Raw genomic sequence first — 21,229 nt, forward strand, 5'->3', positions numbered from 1 at the left:
GTCAGGCTACTTCAGAGTGAGAACTCGACTTCTGCCTTTCATTCGGGGCTGGCTCGGCTGCAGTTCGTGTCGACTGCCCAGAGTCCATGAACTAGCGAGCCCGCCAAGGAAAGAGACTCTTTCGCCCCGCTTTCTTCATCTTCTCTTTAAGGTAAGTTGTCAGAAGTTCCTTCTTTTTTCCCCACAGAAAAATGGGAGGCTCGTTCCCTTCCCGAAGCGAAGTTACTGGCCGTATGTTTAACCCCGGAATGGTGCCACCACCAACAGAGAAATCTTTGTTCCTTTCACTGGAGCAGAACAGATCCGGACCTACAAGGACAGGATGAACTTTCTGAATGAAACGGGCTTTCCCCCTTTCCCTTTGAATCAATAGTTCCTTGGAGCTGTTGGCTTTTTTTTTTCTCTTTTCCTTTTAAAATGTTTCTTTTCCATTGTAGCATTTTTTTTTCTCTAGGAGGCCTGAAAACTCCACTGATGTGGAACAGATCCCTGACTTGCAGGGATATCACAGAAATTAATTAAAACCGTGTGCTGTGACACGGACCCGTTATCCCTGCTCCTGTTCCCAGCTCTCTCCCCAGGGGCCGTGTGCACGCTGAGCCCGACTCTTCTTGCTCACACTGCTCAATTTGGGGCAGTTTCTTCTGATTTACACCAGGGGAAGAGACAGGAAAAACAGGGTCTCTGATTCCACGTTTGATTTTTCCCTCCTTGATTTTTTCCCCCCTTTAATCCTGACCTGGACACTTGATGCAAAGAGAGATGCAAAGGTGTGTCTGGGCACATGTGCCGTGAACTGGCTGGGGTGCTCTCTTTTCATCCAAAGGGATAGATTCCCTGCAGATTTCTGCATAACTCGTGATGCTAATGTGCTGTGGGCAAGCAGAGATGGGAATGCGCCGTTGGATCTAAGAACTGCATTTTCCCTTAGCGGCTGAGGTGTGGGTGAGGTTGATCTGCTGGCCGCTCTGCTCTTTGATTCAGTGTTTATTGCTGAAAACATCAGGGTTTGCTCTTGGAGCAGGGACCTAGTAGCAACAGGCGGGCGGAGAGCTCCGCCCAGTCTGTCTATCTGCGTCTTGCAGAGGACCTGCATTAGCTGTGGTAATCTTGGATAGGGTGCGGGTGCCTTCAGCCCAGTCGGTTTATCTGGAATAAGGAAGAGAAAACTCTGGCTTGCAGAGCCGTTGTCACCCCCCAGTGATGGCTCTAGCTGGCCCCCTCGCCTGAGATGGGGTTATGGGTGCTTTTGATCACAGCAAAAGCACCTAGGTGAGCCAGAATCCCAGGGGATTCAATGAGTCTCGGGCTCCTGAGTCCCGAAGGTGCTGTGGAGAGTCTCACCCCCAGGGTTTGCTGGAAGCAGAAAGGAAAGAGCAGAGCACCCGCCTTTAGGGAGCTGGTGGGTAGAAAGCATTGCCTGGCCTGGGGAGAGGGGGGGAGCCCAGCTGAGCAGCTCTGCCTCTCCCTGCAGATGTTGATGGGATTGAAAATCGAGGGCTGAGAGTGCATGTCAGTGTGATACGGGGCTGGGACAGCGGCCTGACAATAGGGCTTTGGGACGGACTCGGTGTGGTTCCGGGCTGTGGTTTCTCTCACCCCAGGCCGAGCAGGGCAGTGGAGTGTCTTGGCAGCACCTCCCCCTGGACATGCACAGCAGAACACCGATGGACTCCAAAGGGAACATTGATGCCACCTGGTCTGCCAATAAGGCCCCGTCCCTGTATTAGCCGACTGGTGATGGCTCGGCAGGGCAGTGGTTAACATGGGTGACCCTCAGGGCGAGGGCGGGGAGGAGGCTTGCATTAAGCTTGCATGTGCTAAGGACAATTTCCTGCTGAGTGGTTTCACTGGCTCAAAGGCAGGCCACACAGCAGAGCTGCTGAGCCAGGATTTTGGCTGTTTCTGCCCTAACTCAGCAATCGACACAGAATTAAAATCCAGGCCCTTCCTACTGAGCAACTTCCTGAGCTGAGCTGCTGGAGGAGAAATGGTCGGGAGAAATGGTTCAGCTCTGGCCTCTGGGTCCAGCATTTAGTTGTCTCCCCCGAGGCGGCATCTTAATTGGTGAGGGCCTCGAACCTGAGCAGAGGAGGAGAGAAACCAGAGGACGCTAGCCAGGCCGAGCCCCGTTGGCTCAGCCTGCCTGTGGCAGATGAGTGGCTATCCAAAGAGCGTCAAACTTACCTTTGTTTTATCTAGGAGAGCAGGGTATCTGATTGTTCCGGGGAGAGAGGGAATGTGATGGAGCCAGCAGATTCAGGAGGTGAATGGACCAGCTGTTGGAGGAGGTGTTAGTATAGAATGAAAGGTGATGAGCAAAGGAGGGAAATGGTTTGGGACCCCCCGCCTTTTTTGGGGGGAGGGTTCTTTATTGTGCATAAAGGTGACCGGAAAGCTGGCTTTATTAACATATATCCTGCTTCTTCTGAACATTAGAACTTCAGCTCTTGTAGTCTGCCCGGAAAACTAGCGGGTCTGTGAAATCAGATCCAGGCAAGTGAAACCTAAACTAAAAGGGGAAGTGATTGTTATTCAGATTGCTTGACGCAGGCAGTTGGCAGCAAAGCTCACTATTTTTAACCATTCAGCTCCCAGTGCCTTCAATGGAGGGGGAGGAAAGCTCTCAAAGGCAGCCAAGGAGTCCTCCTGCAAAAGACAGAAGGCAAAACTTGATATTCCCCAGGCAAAATTTAGCAAAACTTTCCCCAGCCTGATATTTTTTTAAACCTTTCAGGCTGTCTCGATGCATCCAAAAGAAGGGAATAGGAGGCACAACTCCCCTTTTCTCCTTTGCAGGTCACTGTTCGAAATGACAAATAGACACAGTAAATGCACGCCCCCACACACATCCCATCTCTCTCCTGGAGCAACCTCAGCTGCTTAGTTCTGGCTAGTGACTTTAAGTGTTTTCTGCTCTAGACTTTCTCGAACATTAGCAGCAAGGACCAGATCCTCAAAGACGCCCTGCTTCCGATGGGGTTTAGGCACCTAAGATTACCTGTGAGGCTCTGGGCCCAAGTTGCTATTTGCAGCCAGTTTTATTCAGACAGGCCTTCTGGCACACCAGTGCTGCAGTCGGATTGCTCCCTGTACCTCTCACGGCAGCAATGCAAAGGGGATGTGCTGTAGCGCTGCGTGGTGACCACCAAAATGTACGGTCTGGTTCACTGGGTCAAACGAATCCCTGGGCGTAACCTCATTGACTGCGGTGGGATTATAGCCGGGATGGATCGTTTAAAACCTGAAATCAGAACCCCCTGCCAGGAAGGTGAGGTACGGCTGAGATGAGGTTACAAAGGACGCTCGATCCCATTAGAGAATCTTCTCTCTAGAACATCAGCCTTAGCGTAACATACAAAACTTTGGTGGCGTTTGGAAAGGAGTAAACTAGGCTCTGATACCTTAAAACCAGCGGTGATTACAAGCCGTATATGAATAAGAATGTTGCTGGCATTTACCGGCTAACGTAAAGTACAAGGGCGATTAGTCATCACACTTCAGACAATAAGCTGATCACTAGCTGAGGTCAGGCAGAAGTTTTCCCTCTGAGGACAGTGTCGCAGTTCAGGATAACTGCACCAGAATTCCCTCTCTGTGGTCCAGCAGGACACCCACTTCTAGGCTTCAGAGTCCTTAGCCAGCACCTGTTTTGGGCGGAGACCTGTGTCTCTCTCCCTCCTGGCCGGGGGTTTCCAGGCTGCACAGCTCCTACCTACACCGAGTTCCCCAGCGAGCCAGGCGGCCTAACCAGGCCTGCTATAAACAGTGGAATTCTCGAAGTACCACACAGCGTTCTCCAAGGTGAAAGCATTACAGAGAAAACATTAAACACAAAGAAGAACCGGCACGCGGGCTAATCAACTTACCAGTGCTCACCCCAACTCCAGCAAGGACCCCAGCTGCACAGTCCTTCAAAACCCCCACACGGGTTTTCCGTGGTCACAAATTCGTAACAGCTTTTGCTCAGAACAAGCAGCTCGGTGGCTCAGCAAGCCATGCCCTTGTACAATATGGATCTTTGTGCTTGGGACCCTGGGAACAGCTAATCAGTAGATAAAGAGTCCCTCCACAAGGTGAAGCTTCGAAAGGCTGAATTCTTGCAAAGCCATCCCCGCCAAGAGATTTCCTAGGAAACCCACCTGTTTGTCCCCTAAGTGCATTCTTGTCTGGCACATCATTTCACATAGTCCTTTGACGCTCATAACATTTTCCGGGGTTGACTTTGGACACGTTTCCCCCTTGCAGATCTTACATACAATGCCACGGTAATACAGAACGTTTGCATTTTTAATACAATGGCCTCCAAAGCTACTTATGCATAATTCAGGAAGGTTTGTCAAGGAGGGTGCAGGAAGTGGCCAGATCTGTCACAGACAGCATTGCACACTTAGGTTTAGTATGGGTTTTATAACTGTGTATGAATTGTCCAGCCTGCAGCATTGCTTGAGATGGGATTAGCAGGATCATTGCTTTGATCCACTGTGGTAAATCCTACATCTTCCACTCTCTCCAAGTATTCGCACAAGCTATTCCTTGGAGGGCAGAGCTGGATGTCACAGTTGTTTGAGACATGGATAGACTGCACATTATGGGCTGTTGATCTGAGCTTTGCTGGGACTCAAACCACTAGGCAGTGGTTTTTTGGCTAATTCCTGCACGTAGGGCCCTGTTTTTCTTACTCATCACAGGTCTGGGAGGCTGGAATCTGTTATTAGAGACTTTTTTTCCCCCTCCACAGCTGCCAAAAAGTGGGCAAATGCTTTTTTGTCTCCAATAATAACAAGCGGCAAACGCTGCAATTAACATCCTGTCTGTCCTGCCTGAGGGCGGCACAGAGAACCCTGGCAATTTCCGAGTGCTCCACATGAAATCGGCTTCGAGGTTCAAACTACCTCTGAGTGCAGCCCAGTTCAGCAAACTGGAGCCTGTTGCTTTTTTGATGGTTCCGATTCCTTCAACAGAGTTGGCCGAGGCCTGTTTAAAAGTCAAGGTTGGTTTAATAAAAAAAAAAGCCACTGTAAAAATAACCCCTCCCACTTCAACGCTGAGTATTTCAAGCCGCACCACAATGGTTCTTTCATTCTGAATTCTGTACAGTGGCACAAGCCAGCAGTGAGCTAGGCTAGTGGAAGATATTAGTCATGAACTACACTGGGATCGAACAGCCAGCTTGTTTTTAATAGACATGTAGATTGATTGCTGTGGGGAGGCGAAGAGAAAGGAATGTTTTAACCATATGAGCTGAGATGTTGCTAAAGAGGAAGGAACTCACGAAAGAACCAAAGTGAGGAAACTAAAGATGAAGCAACCAAAGGGACTGAGTGATTGCACACTGTGAAATAGTGCCAGCAAAATAGTTTCTAGAGGAAGAGAGCGACTGCTTGTTTAAATGGTTCTCTGATGTCGGAGCAACTTGTTAAGCCAATCTTGGCTGATTTTTCTAAGAGAATTTTGCTCTTGGTTGATTTCGGTACAGCGGTGTATTGAGGCTCATGCAGGCACATCCCCTCAGCCATTTAGCCACAGCTTCTGCTTTGTTTGGGGTGTTCAAAGGAACAATCGAGCATTAGCCAGAATCAAACTGGTGTCATTTGCATTGTTTAAATCAGAAGCTGGAATAAAACATGCTGCAGAGTGACTGCAGGCTGAACAATGCAGTGTGTTGCTGTGGCTTGGATGGACACTTAAAGCGGACAACGAAAACCATTAGCCGCAGTGCAAACAAGCAGACATACAAGAAATACTAACTCTGACTTGATTGATTGCATCTCAGGCTGTCTACACTACAGAGCTTACAGCCGCACAGCTGTCCCGCTGCAGCTGTGCCGCTGTGAGATCTCTCGCGTAGCCGCTCTAAGCCGACGGGACAGAGATCTCTGGTCAGGCTAATTAAATGACCCCCAACGAGTGGCTTTAGCTGTGTTGGCAGGAGAAGCTCTTCCACTGATATAGCACTGTGGACACTACCATTTATGCCGGCATAATTTACATCTCTCTGGGGTAGAATATTCACAGCCCCGTGAGCGACCTAAGTTTTATGGACATTAGTGGTAGTGTAGACATGACCTCAGAGAGGTGCTGCCCGCCCAGACAATGTTTCCTTCTTTTGCAACATCCTGAAGTGGACGCAGCTGGAGGGAGAAAGCCAGATTAGCTGGACCATTGGCCTGATTCAGAATGACTAAACCTTTGATCTGAGTCAGCCTCTTTCATACGGAAATGCCTCCGATCTAGCCATAAAATGCATCCTTACAGGGCAGCCAGGGCTTCAATAGAAGGGAGGTGTCGGTGGGCCAGGTATGCACTCCCATTCTAGCCCCAGTGATGCGGGCTAGTGAACTGGTAGGGTTGCTCCTGGAAGGCAAGCAGTGGGAGAGTGAATGGCTCCGGGGACGGGGACTGGGCTACGGAACATTTCACCTCCCGGGTGCCAGCTTGAATCCAGTCATGCTTGGTAGTGACAGAACGCTCTTCTCTGCTGCCATTTGGTCCTGGCTTTGGTACCGTTCCCGACAGCCGTCTGGGCTCCTGCGGGCTGGGTTGGGGAGGTTTGCACTGAAGCTGCCCCCAGAGTTCCCCTTCTATAAATAAATAGAGGACTAGCCCCTCTAAGGTTGTCAACCCAGCACTAAATTCACACCCCCCCCCCCACCCCCCCAGCATGGGTGACTATCTCCACCTGCCTGTAGCTTTGAGGGGGAAGGGCAGAAAAAGGTCTGAGGAAAGGGAAAATTCCCAGCCAGTGGCAGTTTAATCTGCAAGGAGGTGACTCAGGGTGGGGCTGTTCCTGGTGCACCCAGTTCCCAGAGCCGCTGCTGTTCCTTCATCTGCTGCCAGAGCCGGGGCAGCTGAGGTAGGTGAAGGAGGGGGTCCGCGCAGCCAGGCTAAGGTACAGCCAGGCGGGACGAGTTAGCGCAGCTCAGCTGTCCTGCACTCCAGCTGACGGAGGTTAGAGGCTGTCTGGGCTGGGCTCACAGTGAAGGGCCTGGCCAGGGCGAAGGGCAGCTGGACGGTCAGGCAGCAGTTTCTCTGAAGCTAGGTGACACTTGAAGAATTTTGCACTTCATTCATCTGCAAGGAACCCCAAGGGTGGGACTGGCTCATGTGACTCAGCCCCTGCCAGGTCCCCTGCCCTCCCTCCCCTTCATTAAGGGGCCAGTCAGGAGTCCATGTGAGCTGGGGCACACCCACTGAACCCTCCTTGCTGATCTCATATGCTGACGCCTAGTTACGTGCCAGTAACCTGGATTAAGAGGGCCTGGCCACACAACGGTTTCATGCGCCCTGCCCCGGTACAACCCCGACAGTCCCATAACCCACGTGCAGCTCGAAGCCCAGCACATCCGTAGCCATTTGGTTGGAGCAGTTGCAAGTCGTTTCAGTCCTGTCCGTGCTGCAGAATTCTTCTTTCCTCTGGCCCCAATGCAGAGAGCTTTCTTGACACCGCAGAACCCAGAAACCCTGCCTCCCCCGGCCCTTTGGCTGTCACCGCATCCCCTCCCCCACTTTTTATCTTCTTCCACTTGTTGCATCTCGACTTTATTCTAGACTGCGAGCTTTGGGAGCAGGGACCGTCTTATGTATGGGTCTGTATAGCACCGAGCGCCACATTGCCCTGACTGAGGCCTCGAGGGGCTATTACAGCACAAAGAAGCAATGATCAGAACGCTGATTTCTTTGAGTGCACCGGTCTAGCCACCAAAACGAACCAAGATCATAAGATTCAATCCCCAGCACATGCTTATGTGCTGAATCTGTTGGCGGCAGGCGCAGGAACCAGAGCCAAGGAGGTTCACGAGTGATTAGAAAGTCCCTTCACATTTTTGAGCCAGCTTCCTGTTTTTGAAGGTTATCAGGGCCTTCGGGTTTCCTTTAACTGCACTGTGACAGGTTGCTGCCAAAGGGCTATTGGAGGGAGCGTTACAAAGGGAACCGGGTGGAGGAATAGCTGTGTCCTTTGAGCAATACGGCTGGATTCAACAGTAATGGCATGGCCGGGTCCATCCTGTGTGTGGGACCTTGAGACCCTAGAAAAGTCTCTTCTGATTTTGCACTACAAATCTCTCTCCACCAAAACCAAATGCCCATGGGGAGTAATTTACCAGCCTAAATTCGCAATATGTTCCAGTACTGCCTCGTGAGAATCAGCCAGGCTGAAGAAATGCTTGGGGCTACGGAACGGACAGGACTGGCCAAAGAGAGAAGGGTGCGTGACCTCCTGGCTTTTCACCTGCTGCCTATCTAGGTTCACATCCAGGCTTAGGTTAACAATGAATTGGTGGGTCCTCAACCTAGTTCCTAGCAGACATGCTCACGTGACCACACGCCTACGCAGGTCACGATTAGTTGACTCTGCTCATGAGATGGCCAGGACTGGAACCGCTAGGGGTTTTACAAGTCACAACCAATCTGACTGAGAAGGTAGAGGGTGCATTTGAAATAACAGAAATATCCAAAACACAAGACCTGATAAGTAATAGGGATCTTTAGCGACGCTGATGGCTGTTGAAAAAGTAAAATGGCAAAATACAAAACGTCAGAAAAGTTCTTGGGATGTCCTGGGGGCCACTTCTTGTTTCAGAAAGCGGCGGAAGTAACTGGGGGAGGGAGTGGGGGGAGAAGGACGGCCGTTTTAGACTGGATTCTGACTCTGGGAGGAATTGGTGGTGAAAGGAGGAAGAGCAGCAGCATAAGGCCCATGGATTTCACAAAAGCAGACTTTAACGAACGCAGAGAACTGACAGGTGAGGTCCCACAGGAAGAAAAACTGAGGGAAAAGGGGTTTCCTATCTGTAAGGGTAATTAAGCTCTGGACTAGGGAGCCAAGAAAGGTTGTGGAATCCCTCTCCTTGGAGGTTTTAGGAACAGGCTGGCCTAACGCTGGTCTGGGTGCTCTTGGCCTATCTCAGTAGAGGGGGCTGGACTAGATGACCTCTCAGGGTCCCTCCCAGCCCTACATTTCTGTGTCTCCGAAAGCCAGTTGCAGTCAACAGAGCTCTGCAGTTTGACACCAGTTGAGGATCTGGGCTTCGGTTCCAGCTGTCATTGAACACCAATGTGAGCAGCCCCATGAATCTGTCGAGTCAGGCCGTGACTGGGTAACCAATGAGCAGATTCCTCTTTCCAGTCCTTGCAGCGGCTTGCTCCCCGGGGAGGCGATTTCCTTTAGCGGTGGCTGGCGAGGGTCATCTTTGAACCTGGCCGTTACAGCCGTACCTTTTCACTTTCGTTGCAGCTGAAAAGCCATGGCCTACCAAAGCTTCCTGCTGGACCCAATCAGCTGCCACTCCTGGAATAAGGACAGAACCCGTAAGTAGCTAGATCCCCTCGCTTCCATGCGCACCGGCACGATGGGGTGAAAACAGGTTCATCTGCTGTTAGCAGAGCTGACTCCTGGTATGCATGGCAGAGCACAGGGAATACACAGCTGGCCACATTCCCCTCCTGGCTGGCTCACACGACTGCTAGCCAAGCTCGCCCCAGATGTGCAGGCTGTGGAGACCCCTCACATCTAGTTTTGACAAATGCAATGACATACGGGGCTGGGCCTATGACCTAATCATGTTGTCCCAGCATCGCTATTGAGCTAAAGGAGAGCTGGGCCTGGGACGCAACGTCCCATCCAGCGTCTGAGCATCCCGAAGTCTGCAGCGGGCTTTTCACATCCGGGGGCCATCACGAAAAGGAGGGGCCATTTGCAAGAGCCAGCTTCCAATTCTGAACAGGCAGAAAGTGTGCAGGTGGGATTGGATGCCGGAGTTTGCTTAGGTCTCGTCTCTGAAGCAGTTCATACAGATGGAGAACGCGCAGAAACAGGGCCTCCGCCAGCTGGCGGGGCGGTGGGGGAGGGGGGTGTGTGGCCTGGCAAATTAAAAAAGCCTGGGCCTCTTCTGCCCGTGACCCCGCCCACACTCCACCCCCGGTCCCACCCGACTCTGCTGCTTGCCGCCACGTCCCTCCCCCTTGCTCAGCCCCCCCCCCGGGTATCGCTCACTACCTGGGTGAAGGGGGGGGGGTGGAAGAGAGGAGGGGGACCTAGCGCCGGGGGAGATGGCAGCGAGCAGGCTGAACGGGGAGGGGGTGGAGCCTGGGATGGAGTGGGGCGGAGCCTGGGACGGAGTGGGGCGGGGCCTGGGTTGGGGTGGACTGTGGGCGTGGCCACAGGTGGAAGAGGCGGGATGGGACTGTTCTGCCCTGGGGCCTGGAATTGCTGTCAGTGGGCCTGCCCAAGGGCAAGTGGGTAACACAGCAGGGCAGACACTCCAGCAGGATCCACACCACGCCTGCCAGGAGATTGGGATGGCAGAGGAGGGGGCTCAGCCCAGCACAGCAGGCTCAGAGCAAAGATCCTGGAGCCCCCTTGACGTGGAGCCAGGAGCCCCGTAGGCGTGCAGGATGCGGGTTGTAGGGAACAGACCGCCACTGTTCGCGACACAGATAAACACATTTGTAGCCTGCCAGCAGAGCCCCTGGTGATTTAGGCTGGGTGACACCGTCTCCTCCCCAGCCGTGGCACTGCGGAGCCCTGGGGCAGAGGGTCTGAGAGAGCTGCAGTGAGCGTGGTGCGGCTCACCAGAACAAAAAGCACCTTCCTTAGGGGGTTGGGGGGGGGGGTGGGGGAATGGGCCGTGCGGCCGGCTGCAGGCAGGATGGGGCAGGCACAGGCAAAGTGCCCGCCGGGGGGCCACCCCTGGCAGCTTGCCCCAGGAGCGCACAGCTGGCATTCCATAGGGAACCGCCCCGCAGAACGCCTCAGTCACCCTCTCCAGAGGTGGGCGCAGCCTGCCTGCCAGTCGCCGGTTTAACACGGAGCTGAAAAATCAGTGCCTGGGGCAGCACCGCAGCAGAGGAGTGTGGCTGGGTCCAGAGTGACTCAGCTGGGACAATTCACATTCAGCGGCTCCCCTCCGGTCCGAGGTCTCTCCTAGCCTCACCCAGCTGCCATCTGGCTCTTCCCCTTGTGCTACAGCCCGCAGGTAGCTGGGGGGGGGGCAGACCCGCAGGAGGGTCTCAGCCAGGCTTGACTCAGGGCCTCAGGCTCCCCTTTATAACCGCCACCTTCCTGTGCAGAGCCCCCCCCCGCCCATCACACGCTATTGCCAGGTTCACAGCCTGTGTGCAGTTTCTCGCCTAGCCCCTCTCTTTTTCACACGCCTCCCCTCCCCCAGCCCCCTGCCCCTCATCACGAGGAACGAGTGGTGTCGTGTTTAGTCACTTCCCCACAACAGCGACATCAGCAGCGACTAACCGTGCGGCCAGCTGGGATCCGGCTCCAGCCGCAGGGTGACAAAGCCGGCAGCACTGGAGAAGACACCAGCCGGGGCAGGTTGAAAGAGGAGGGACGCGGGGGGGTTGCACAGAGAGAGGCTCTTTGAAGTGTACTGCAGTGAGCAGCTGATGCTTAGATTAGACAATTCCCCTCCCCCGCCCAGCACTAGCCAGGGTAGAGGCTTTCCTGCCTGACCCTTGCAGGCCATCACAGAACACCCTGAAGCTTGAGAATGATCTTTCTCACTGGATGATCTGAGCCTGAATAGCCTCATGTTGCATTCATGGTCATCCACTGACCCAGCTGTTCACTGGCACCCAGCTGCAGTGCTTGCCATGCCCCCGTAACGGTTGTTCTTGTTCCGCAGAGCTTGCCATCTGCCCCAACAACCATGAGGTCCACATCTACAAGAAAGCTGGGGAAAAGTGGAACAAGGTCCATGAGCTGAAGGAGCACAACGGGCAGGTGACAGGTGAGGCAACGCGACGTTGGGCCTAGAGTCCCTCTTCCCTGAGATCAGCCAGGAAACACACACACACACACACACACACTCGAGAGAGACAGGGCTGGAGGAGACAGTCCCACTGGGGCGGGAGCGGTGTCCTCAAGATATTGTCTCAGCTGCAGGCAGAGCCACGCAGGCTGCAGCTGGTCATCTTGCTAAGCAAGGCTGGGCTTGATCAGCCCTGAGCTGGGAGACATCCGTGGAACACGTCAGTGCCGAAGGAGGTGCTGTTGGCTGACTCAGCCGGTGTCCCTTTGTCAGTCCAGTGTCCAGTGTCCCAGTGCGGTGGTAGGGGACACTGTGCTGTCTTTCACAGGCGATATATAAGGGCCATCCTGACCCAGGGCACTTTCTACAACCGTTCATGGTCCGGCTGAATTCCCCATTGGTCTCATGCTGCGACACTCCCTGTACTGAACTGTGGTGTTGCTGTGTGCTGTCAGACGGCTGCCACATTCCACCCAGAAGTGGCTGCATTTCAGTGGTGGGTGAAGGGATGCATCGCTATCATTTGCTCAGCAGCGAGCAAACCGGCACAGGCGACCGGCACAGTGGAAACCTAAGCAGTGCCCGGGTCTAAATTGAGACAGGAGCTGCACCTAATGGGAGAGCTTGGAGTGCTATTGACAGCCTGCAATGGGAACAGCAGCCAGCTCTCCTCCCCCCGCCTGCTAGAGGAGGAGAAGGGGAGGAAAGGGGGATTGATCCTGCAGCCCGGCTTCCACAAAGCAACTCGTTTGCAGCTTCCTGCCTGCAAAGCTCTGTCCTGTGAGAGGCCGCCTAGGGGTCCTGGCTGAGTCATTCCCGCAGGCTGCTGTGGCTCTGTAACCGGAATCCCAAATCGCACCCAACTGCTTGCAAAGGCAGGAGTGAAGGCCGAGGGGTTTTTGGAAGTGGAGGCTGGCAGAGGAAGGGAAGGGCAGGGGTGCCCCCTGTTGGCCGGTTTGTGTGGCCGCTGTTGGTTGTGTCTCTCCAGTGTTCCAGGGGGCAATGCATTGATGCCAGAGATGGGCCAGACCCAAAGCTCTGGCTCCAAACACCCCAACCGCTGAGGGCCTGTCGTCCAGCTGTGATGCAGGGGCCGGGGAGGGGAGCCGAGAGCCGGGGAGGAAGGAGTTTGGGAGCGTAGAGCCATAGACGGTCAGGCCCGAAGGGACCCTTGTGTCATCTGGTCTGAGCTCCGGCAAAGCACGGGCCAGCAGCTCTCCCGCAGCATGTCCCAGCCCAGCCTGCGCCCTGCACACCCACCTCTCTGCGTTTCAGGCATCGACTGGGCCCCCGAGAGCAACCGCATCGTGACCTGCGGGACGGACCGGAACGCCTACGTGTGGACCCTGAAGGGCAGCGTCTGGAAACCCACCCTGGTCATCCTGCGGATCAACCGCGCCGCCCGCTGCGTGAAGTGGTCCCCGAAGGAGAACAAGTTCGCCGTGGGCAGCGGCTCCAGGGTCATCTCCATCTGCTACTTCGAGCAGGAGAACGACTGGTGAGTTCTGGCCTTTTCGCGCTCCGGCCCCTGGGGACAGGCCCCCCCGGGGGGAAGGGGTCGAGCTGCTGCTGAGTCAGGCACCGTGCTACCGGCTTGTCTTGTGCCCTAGGTGGGTTTGCAAGCACATCAAGAAGCCCATTCGCTCAACCGTCCTCAGCCTGGACTGGCACCCCAATAACGTCCTGCTGGCCGCCGGCGCCTGCGACTTCAAATGCAGGTGAGCGAAGAGTCTTTGGGGAAAACCGCTGAGCCAGGAAAGGAGCGGGACGGCTGCCCTCTAGTGGGGAGCCCTCGCCCCGTCCGGACTGACGTGCTCGTTGGCATGCCAAGGTGATAAACGGGTCCGTCTCGGGGTTTGGCTAATAACCCCTCTCTTGGGTTTGCGCTGCCTCGCCAGTTTTGCTGGGACCCATCCCTTTCCTCGGGGGTTGGGAAAGGTGCTCCGTGCGGCAGGAGGATGGTAAAGCAGATGATGGTATCATGACGTTAGCGGGAGGCATCCCTCAGGGAGCTTCCGATTGCTCGTTCTCCGCCATATGGGTGTCTCGTTATGATGTGGGTCAGCACAGCTCCCCGGGCCAAAGATCCGTCGCCCTTGGCCCTTCGTAACACAGCTGGGCCTCGCTCAGGAGTGCCCGAGACTGGCCGGGGAGGGAGAAAAGAGTCACTGCCCCTGCTGAGTTCTACCAAAACTCAGCACCTCTCTGGAGCTCAACATGCAGCGGAGGGCATCACCGTCCCACTTACGAGGCGCAGAGAGGGGCCAAGCGACTTGCTCAAGGTCACGCCCGCCAGGATTACCCACCTGGCCGCCTAACTCCTCAACCCGTGCCCAGGCTGGTGGGCGACGCTGCTTCTTGGAGCGTCAGCAGCGTAGCCACCTTCCCTCCAGTGCACGCAGCATCCCAGATCTGTGCTTCGCTTCCCCCGTAGGATTTTCTCGGCCTACATTAAGGAAGTGGAGGAGAGGCCGTCCCCCACGGCCTGGGGCTCCAAGATGCCCTTTGGGGAGCTGATGTTTGAGTCGAGCGGCAGCTGCGGCTGGGTTCACAGCATCTGCTTCTCCGCGAGCGGCAACCGCGTGGCGTGGGTCGGCCACGACAGCACCGTCTGCCTCGCGGACGCCGACAAGAAAATGGCGTAAGCGGGAGCCTTTTCTGTAACGAAGCCGGATGCGTCGGCTGCATCCCGGACACTGGTGCCTCCGGTGGAACTGGCTGGCAGCAGACAGGGGCAGAGCCCAGCTCTTGTGATGACCGCCCGTGGGAAGGGGGGCCCGTCTGCACAGAGCAGGGAGCGCCTCACTGGTTAAGGGCGCAGGGCGGGGTTCAGACCTGGGAACGAGCAGGGTTGAGAGCGTCGGGGCTGACCGCGGAGCCGCCTGTGGCTTCTGCTTCCCTGCAGCCACGTCTGAGGGCGAAACGTGGCCGCAACCGGCCCATGCCCAGCGCCACCCAAGAACAGCTGAGGGCGGCCCGTGAAGACGGAATCCAGCACGTGGGCGGGAGGCGGGGGGTGTTAGAACTACCCAGGGTGGCGTCTGGCTGGGACGCTGCCACCAACGCCCAGCTTCTCATGGCAACTTTACAAGTGGGAAGAGCCCAGCCAAAATAGCATCAACCCAGCCCCACCGCCTGCCACCCTCTTATCCCGGCCTGACCCCGCCGTGCCAGGATCAAGCGTCACAATCTCCCTCCTACATCGGCCCCTTTCCCTTGCTCACCTCATCGTGCGGGAAACCACGATGGGCTCAGCCTTCGGGCCAGCGAAACCTTGCGGCATGCTGGCTCCCGGCTCCTGGGCAGGAGATCTGGGGAGCCTGTTGCAAAAGCCGCGAAGTTCCCTGGGGCAGGCAGGCGGTTCAAAGCTGTAACGTGAAGCCAGACAGCTGCGCAGCGGCACTAACGGCTCTTGGCTTCTTCTCCCCGCCTAGCGTTGCCTCCCTGTCGGTGGAGACTCTGCCGCTCCTAGCTGTCACCTTCATCACCGAGAACAGCCTGGTGGCCGCGGTAAGTCTGCACCTCGCTCCGGGAAGCTGAACGGCTGCGCTGGTGCCCGGCAGCTTTGCGGAACGCGCTCTTGGTCTTTCCCCAGGGCCACGACTGCTACCCCATGCTCTTCACCTACGACGCGAGCCAGGGCTCGCTGACCTTCGGTGGCAAGCTGGACGTCCCCAAGCAGAGCTCCCAGCGTGGCCTGACCGCTCGCGAGCGCTTCCAGAACCTGGATAAGAAGGCCAGCTCTGAGACCAACAACGTCACCCTGGACACGCTGCACAAAAACAGCATCAGGCATGTGCCGGGTGGGGGCCCCGAGAGGAACGGGGCCGGCCCTGAGACAGGGCCAGGGATGGAGCTAAGTCTGCCCAAACCCCAGAGCCGCCTCCTAAGCTCAAGGGAGTTCGGCTTCCAGGCTGACCACTGCCGCGTGGGACTTGCTGCCACAGAGGCTTGTGGCTGCAGGAGCCTGAACGGACAGGGGCGGGAAGCTGGCATCTCCCTGGCTGTTCTTCGGGGACCGCCAGCCTCTCCTGGCTGGACCCCAGTTGCTCCATGCAGCCTTGTTAGAGGGGCGAGCCCCGGCTGGCAACCGGCACAGCTGAAGATGGTGGGTTGGGTTGCAGGAGACGGAAACGGTGGCCGAGATCTCCCGGTGGAGCCAACCATCCCATGGGGCGGGCATGGAGCAAGGTGGCAGGGGATAAAATAACCCCCGAGTGTAATAAACTCTTGAGTTGAACCCACCATCTTAGAAAGAATCCGTCACATGCTGAGGCCCGGGAGCCAAATGCCAGCTGACTGTCCAATGTCTGTCTGTGCCCTCCAGCCAGATTTCAGTGATCGCCGGCGGCAAAGCCAAGTGCTCCCAGTTCTGCACCACGGGCATGGACGGGGGGATGAGCATCTGGGATATCAAGGTAAGCAACCGCAGCAGGGTGGGGAGAGGTGTTTGCAGCTCCCAGCCTGGAGGCGCCCTGGGCCTGCTCTCAGGTCCAGCGGTGGCGCTGCCTGCCTTGCGTCCGGCTGCCGTTCCACAGCTGCACCGGAGAACGCCCTGCAGCACAGCAGCTCTTCCACCCCAGCGTGCTGCTCGCTCAGGGGAGTCACTCAGACGCACCCGGCGTTGGCCTAACTGCTCCCAGGCCAACTCTGGGCCCGTTGGAAAAGCCCAGCCTCCACCAGCAAGGGTTTCATGTAGCAGGGCTGGGCTCACGCTGTCAAAGCCCCAGACTGCAGGGGAAGCCACCGGACGTGGCCGATGACTTCTTTGCGAGTCGCCCCCCCCCAGTCCAGTGATTAGGCTGCTCACAAAGATAATGGGCCGCCAGCAGCCTTGCGTCTCTGCCCTAGTTGCTTTTCTTACCTGTCGGCAGCTGTTCATCAGCAGGTAACAAAAGTCAGACCACGGGGCCGGCCTCGTCGCGCCGCAGCCTTTCAGCTGGTTCCAGGGCTACAGAGCAAGAGGGAAGCGGGTTTAGCCCTGTTTGACGGTGCTCGGGGAACATTACATTGTAACAACAGCTTCCAGTTCATTCGAAGCTTGTCCCCCCCAGGCGCCCACTGATTTGCACTTCTGCAACTCACGTGGCGCAAAGGCGCAGATACGTGGGCGCTACGGCTCAGCACCAGACGGCTGCCTGCAGGCCAGGCCTGCTAGCGAGAGCGCACACCTCGACTCACCACTGTATTGTACAGACCTCCGGTGTAGGCTCAAAGCCACCGCACCCGTCCCCAGCGCAGCGCTGGGCGCTGCTGCCATGGCATGCTCTCTGTTTGCCGGTGCAGGCATTTAGCTACTTACTGTTAGCGCACCTGCCAATGTCCCATTCTCAGCTCGCTCCCGGGGGACAGATGCCCACAGGAGGCTATTTCCTCGCCTGCCCATCACGGCGCACGGCTCAGCTTTTCACCCGTTCCTTCTGGCGAGACACATTCAGCGGGAGCGTTTCACACGGAGGCTGCGTGCTGCCCCCCTTTACAGCCACGCTCACGTGAGCCTGAATGCTTGAGTCAGTTCATAATAAACGCTACCTCCCCGCCAGCCCCGAGCGAGGCGTGGCACGGGAGCAGACGCGTGCGGCCAAATGAACGGCGTCTCGCCCCCGGCTGGAACCTCGGGCGACTCCACCCATCCCGGAGCTGTTAGTAACCTTCTGCAGGGACGCTTCGTCCATGATTTGAGCAGCACAAATGTGTCCAGTCCCGCTGGGGAATGTTCCTGGGATGGTATTTTTAAAATTCAGCACGAATAGAGGGCGATTTAGAACACAAGCCTAGCCTCGCTGATTAGAGGAGCCGGCGAAAGAAATGAACGCACCCCACTGGCTCTGTTAGTCGATTTGCACAGCCATTTGGTACAAGGGAGAGCTGTACATGCCCAGCCCATAGAAGAGCATCTCGTGAGTTCTTCTCTTGCTGTGAGGCTGCTGGGGAATGCTCAATGCATCCTAGCCTATGTTTTTACCTGGCAGGCCACACTGTCTAGCTGTGCACCACCAGCATAAAACCCCCCCAAGCCATGGTGTGCATCCAGTTTTTGCACTGACAGAACTAGCAGTCAGGGTGTATTTTAGTGTGAACATCGCTATTGTGGTAGAAAGGTGTTTGCTAGAATTGCAGCTTAACCCCTTTCCCATATGGGAATAAGTTAGACCGGTACAACCGTGTCCACATTAGCAGGTGGTTTTGTACCACTGACTATCCCAATACAGGTAAAAGAGTACATCTCTTGGGTGTAGACGAGGTTTATGAGATGAGGTCATGGAGCGCTCTGTGTTAGGGAGGTGAGAGGTGGAGAGGCAAGGAGTCGACAGCAGGAAAGCAGGCATGTTTCCATGGCCTATGCTTGCATCCCGCGCTCTGGCTGAGCGAGCCAGTCCCCTACTTGACCTTGGCCAGGCCGCCCAGACCCTTTATTCCTTCACACTCCTCTCACACACACATGAGAAAAGCATTTGTTGCTGTTTTCGTTGCAGAGCCTGGAGTCTGCGCTGAAGGATCTCAAAATCAAGTGATGGAGCCTGTGAGGAAAGGCCAGTTTGCAGCAGCGCCAGCCTTGCTCGCTCACTCCACTTCCGCTTGCTTCTTTTTCTGCAAGCTTGTTGCGCTAGATAAAGACAACTTTGATATTTGCAGATACACATCTCCCCCCCACAGCGCTGCAACCGCCCGAGTTCAAAGGCACTTGTGCGACTTGTCAGTTGAGGTAAATTAAATACAAAGAAATTGGTTTTTTTGCTGGTCATAAATTGCTTAGAGAGAAAGTGTTTTTTTCCTCCATGTAAATCAAGTGGCGGCTTTCTCACATAGATTGATGTCAGTGTCACTGTTAAGTTCTCCCCGACCTAGCAGACATCATGGGCGAGTCCCTTCACGCTGTCTCTGCATGTTTCACACCCTGCTAACCGCTTCCTGTTTCAAACAATAGCTACACTCCAGCATGGCACCCTTTATTGCCAGAACAGAAGAAACTTTTGTGTGGGAAAGACTGAGAGGGGATCTGCCCATGCCTGCCTCCGCCATGTACAGACCCACCCACTCTGCTCTAGGAGAAGCAGGTTTCCCACATGGAGAGATTGCTGCCCAGGTTTTATAACTCTACGTGCAAACATGTTACCCAGAGCTTGCGCCTGGCAGCATGCCATCCTCTTGGCTGAGATCAGCACAGCTGCCGGATAGGTGGGGGCTTTTCAAAGATGCCAGTAATCAGCTGTGGCATGTCATCTTTCCACAGCACTTAGACACAAGGAGATAGAAGGAAGAAAAAGATAGTTCCCACTGGATTTTAACCAGTGGTTTCCACTTTTAAATGTCTCCTTCTCCAGGCAATGCCAGGTCACTGCATTCCTTCCTGCTCGTTTACATGGACTGTCAAGGATCACGTTCTGGTGCCCAGCTAGGGGACAACTCTCCCCCAGTAGCAGAACGGCACTTTTGATTGTTGGAATTTACATCCCCACGGTGTGTTTGATCACAGGCAGTTCTGAAACACACTCTTGAGAGAAGTGTTTAACACAGGTCTCATGTAGACTCACTGCAGGTCAAATGATCAGATGATCAAAACTTTACACTCCTCCTATGAACACTCAAGTCAAGGCTTTCCATGCTAAATGCACCCACTTCTCCCCTCTCCACAAACTCCACACTAACCCTCCCCAGCCACCCATCCCTCTGCTGCCACCCAACTCTGAAAGGTGTAATAATCCAGGGTTAGCTCTTCCACATTGAAGAGGACATGGATAGAAAGAAGCTAGAAGACAAATAACCCCTTCCACGATGCTAACCAAATGTGTGTGTGAAACAGATCAAGTGAGATGCCCACCAGAGCCAAGCAGGGAAAGCACGCTACCTTCAGGCTGTAGCTGCAGGTACAGCCCAGATGCTACAGTCAGACTTGTTCTAGTAGCTCCATTTTGACCGTGCAAGTGGCACAAAGTCCCAGGAAAGGAGAGCAAAACAATGACATGAAATAGCAAGTCACCATCATAGCTCACAGGTACTGGGCATCTCCCACAAGTTGTAACTGGAAATCCCACGGAAGCACACCCTGTGCCCACGAGATTTTATGCTGACAAGCACAAAAGACAAGGACAAAGCATTTATGATAATTTAAATTTTAATCAGCCAAATATACAAGTCTGTGGGTCTTTTTAATTTATTGAGTTTTTCTTTTTACTTGCGTATTGTACAATCAAAATGAAGTCTCTGCTTTAAACAAAGGATGATGTGGTTAAAAACTGACATTATCCCTAGTCAGAGGGGAGGAAAAAAAGGGCGGGGGGTGAAAGTGGGAATGAACAGCTCTGCAAAAAATAGATCACCATGAAGTTAGGCTCCCAGACTATTCTTACAACACTCTGCAGCTCAATTTCATGGGCTGTTTGGAGAAAAGGGTCCTTGCCATACACACCCTGACCTTTGGGTTTTCATCAAGATTACCAACCCCATGCCCCACCCCCAAGCCGAAAGAAAATCTAGGTTTTGAAATCTAATATTTGAAGCATTTTCCCCTCCCACCTGGCTCCCCCACCCTGCCCCTGACTATGTGTTCTTAGTCCTAAAAACAGCAAAAACATTCAGGTTTTCGAACTGTTACACAGAGAACTGCTGTTCAGCATGGTTCTGCCCCGAAGATAGCAGCTGCCCCCCCCAACCCAAAATGGAATTCTGTGCCAAGGTGAAGACAAACACACTGTCAGTGTCTCTTGGAAGTGACGGTGACTTCGATGCTGCAGTACACCCTACGTGGTATGCAACATGGCAGAGTTCCCGGCAGGCATCAGGCACAGTTCCCTGGCATTTCTTCCTCCTGCATGTCCTGCGCTTATTTGTTAAGGGATAGTGATTGCAGTCTTTTGCCTGCCACAGACACGTCATCTTTTGCTACGAGAGGGGGGAGGAGAAAAAAAAAAGAGAGACTCATCAGTGTTTCCAGATGCGTGTGGGGTACTGGTGCTGACTCGGTGGCCATGGAGATGGAGTTCCATTTAGCCACATTACACACACAGCACAGATAGCAGCAGGGCGAGTGTCCCTCTGCCGCCATCCTGGCTTAGATGTTAAAATTCCAGGTGGGCCCAAATCCAGGGTGAGAGGAGAATTCCCCCTCTACAGTCCATTCTGCCCATGACCTCTCTGACTGCCAGCAAAGTCAGTCGTTTGTGCCAGCTGTGGCGAGGTTTGTCCAGTGCGAAATCAACTTTGGTTCACTAGATACCTCAGCTGAATTAAGAGTCAGCCTCTGACCTAGAGGTACAAAGCTCTATATCCCAATGCCAGTTTCCTGAGCCATTTAGTCCTCACCCCATATGTAATTCTGATAAGCCATATTCAAGATGTTGGCAGGGAATTCACTAAACTGCTGGTGCAAGCATGTACAAAAATCTTGTAAAGAGACATTGCCTTTGCCTGTTCAGCTGAAGTGCTATACATGTAGAGAGCAATTCACTCCTTACTTTGCCTGC

The 21,229-nt window shown here is 54.7% G+C and overlaps 2 protein-coding genes across 3 annotated transcripts in view; one reads left to right on the forward strand and one right to left on the reverse strand.

Moving 5' to 3' along the window:
• Positions 1–19,917, forward strand: ARPC1B (actin related protein 2/3 complex subunit 1B). Of its 2 annotated transcripts, XR_010917345.1 has the most exons (11): positions 1–151; positions 9,239–9,312; positions 11,640–11,744; positions 13,041–13,263; positions 13,376–13,483; positions 14,200–14,406; positions 15,200–15,275; positions 15,361–15,561; positions 16,097–16,183; positions 18,242–18,471; positions 19,091–19,917. XR_010917345.1 is itself a non-coding variant. In XM_067534381.1 (10 exons), exons 2-10 carry the CDS (start codon positions 9,249–9,251, stop codon positions 18,278–18,280), a joined length of 1,110 nt encoding a protein of 369 aa, XP_067390482.1. In that variant the 5' UTR covers positions 1–151; positions 9,239–9,248; the 3' UTR covers positions 18,281–18,495. The 2 variants fall into 2 exon arrangements, 1 of the variants encoding a protein (XP_067390482.1); XM_067534381.1 differs by lacking the exon at positions 19,091–19,917 and having other exon boundaries at positions 18,242–18,495.
• Positions 19,864–21,229, reverse strand: part of PDAP1 (PDGFA associated protein 1) — a 9,425-nt gene continuing 8,059 nt past the window's right edge. Inside the window, exon 6 of the mRNA XM_067534383.1 lies at positions 19,864–20,648. Within this exon, the coding sequence (XP_067390484.1) occupies positions 20,590–20,648 (59 nt within the window). The 3' untranslated portion in view covers positions 19,864–20,589. The remainder of the gene's footprint in view (positions 20,649–21,229) is intronic.

Source organism: Emydura macquarii, unplaced genomic scaffold (genome assembly GCF_026122565.2).
Source record: "Emydura macquarii macquarii isolate MOO-44397 ecotype Brisbane River unplaced genomic scaffold, CSIRO-AGI_Emac_v2 contig_3390, whole genome shotgun sequence".
NCBI classification, from domain to species: Eukaryota; Metazoa; Chordata; order Testudines; family Chelidae; genus Emydura; species Emydura macquarii.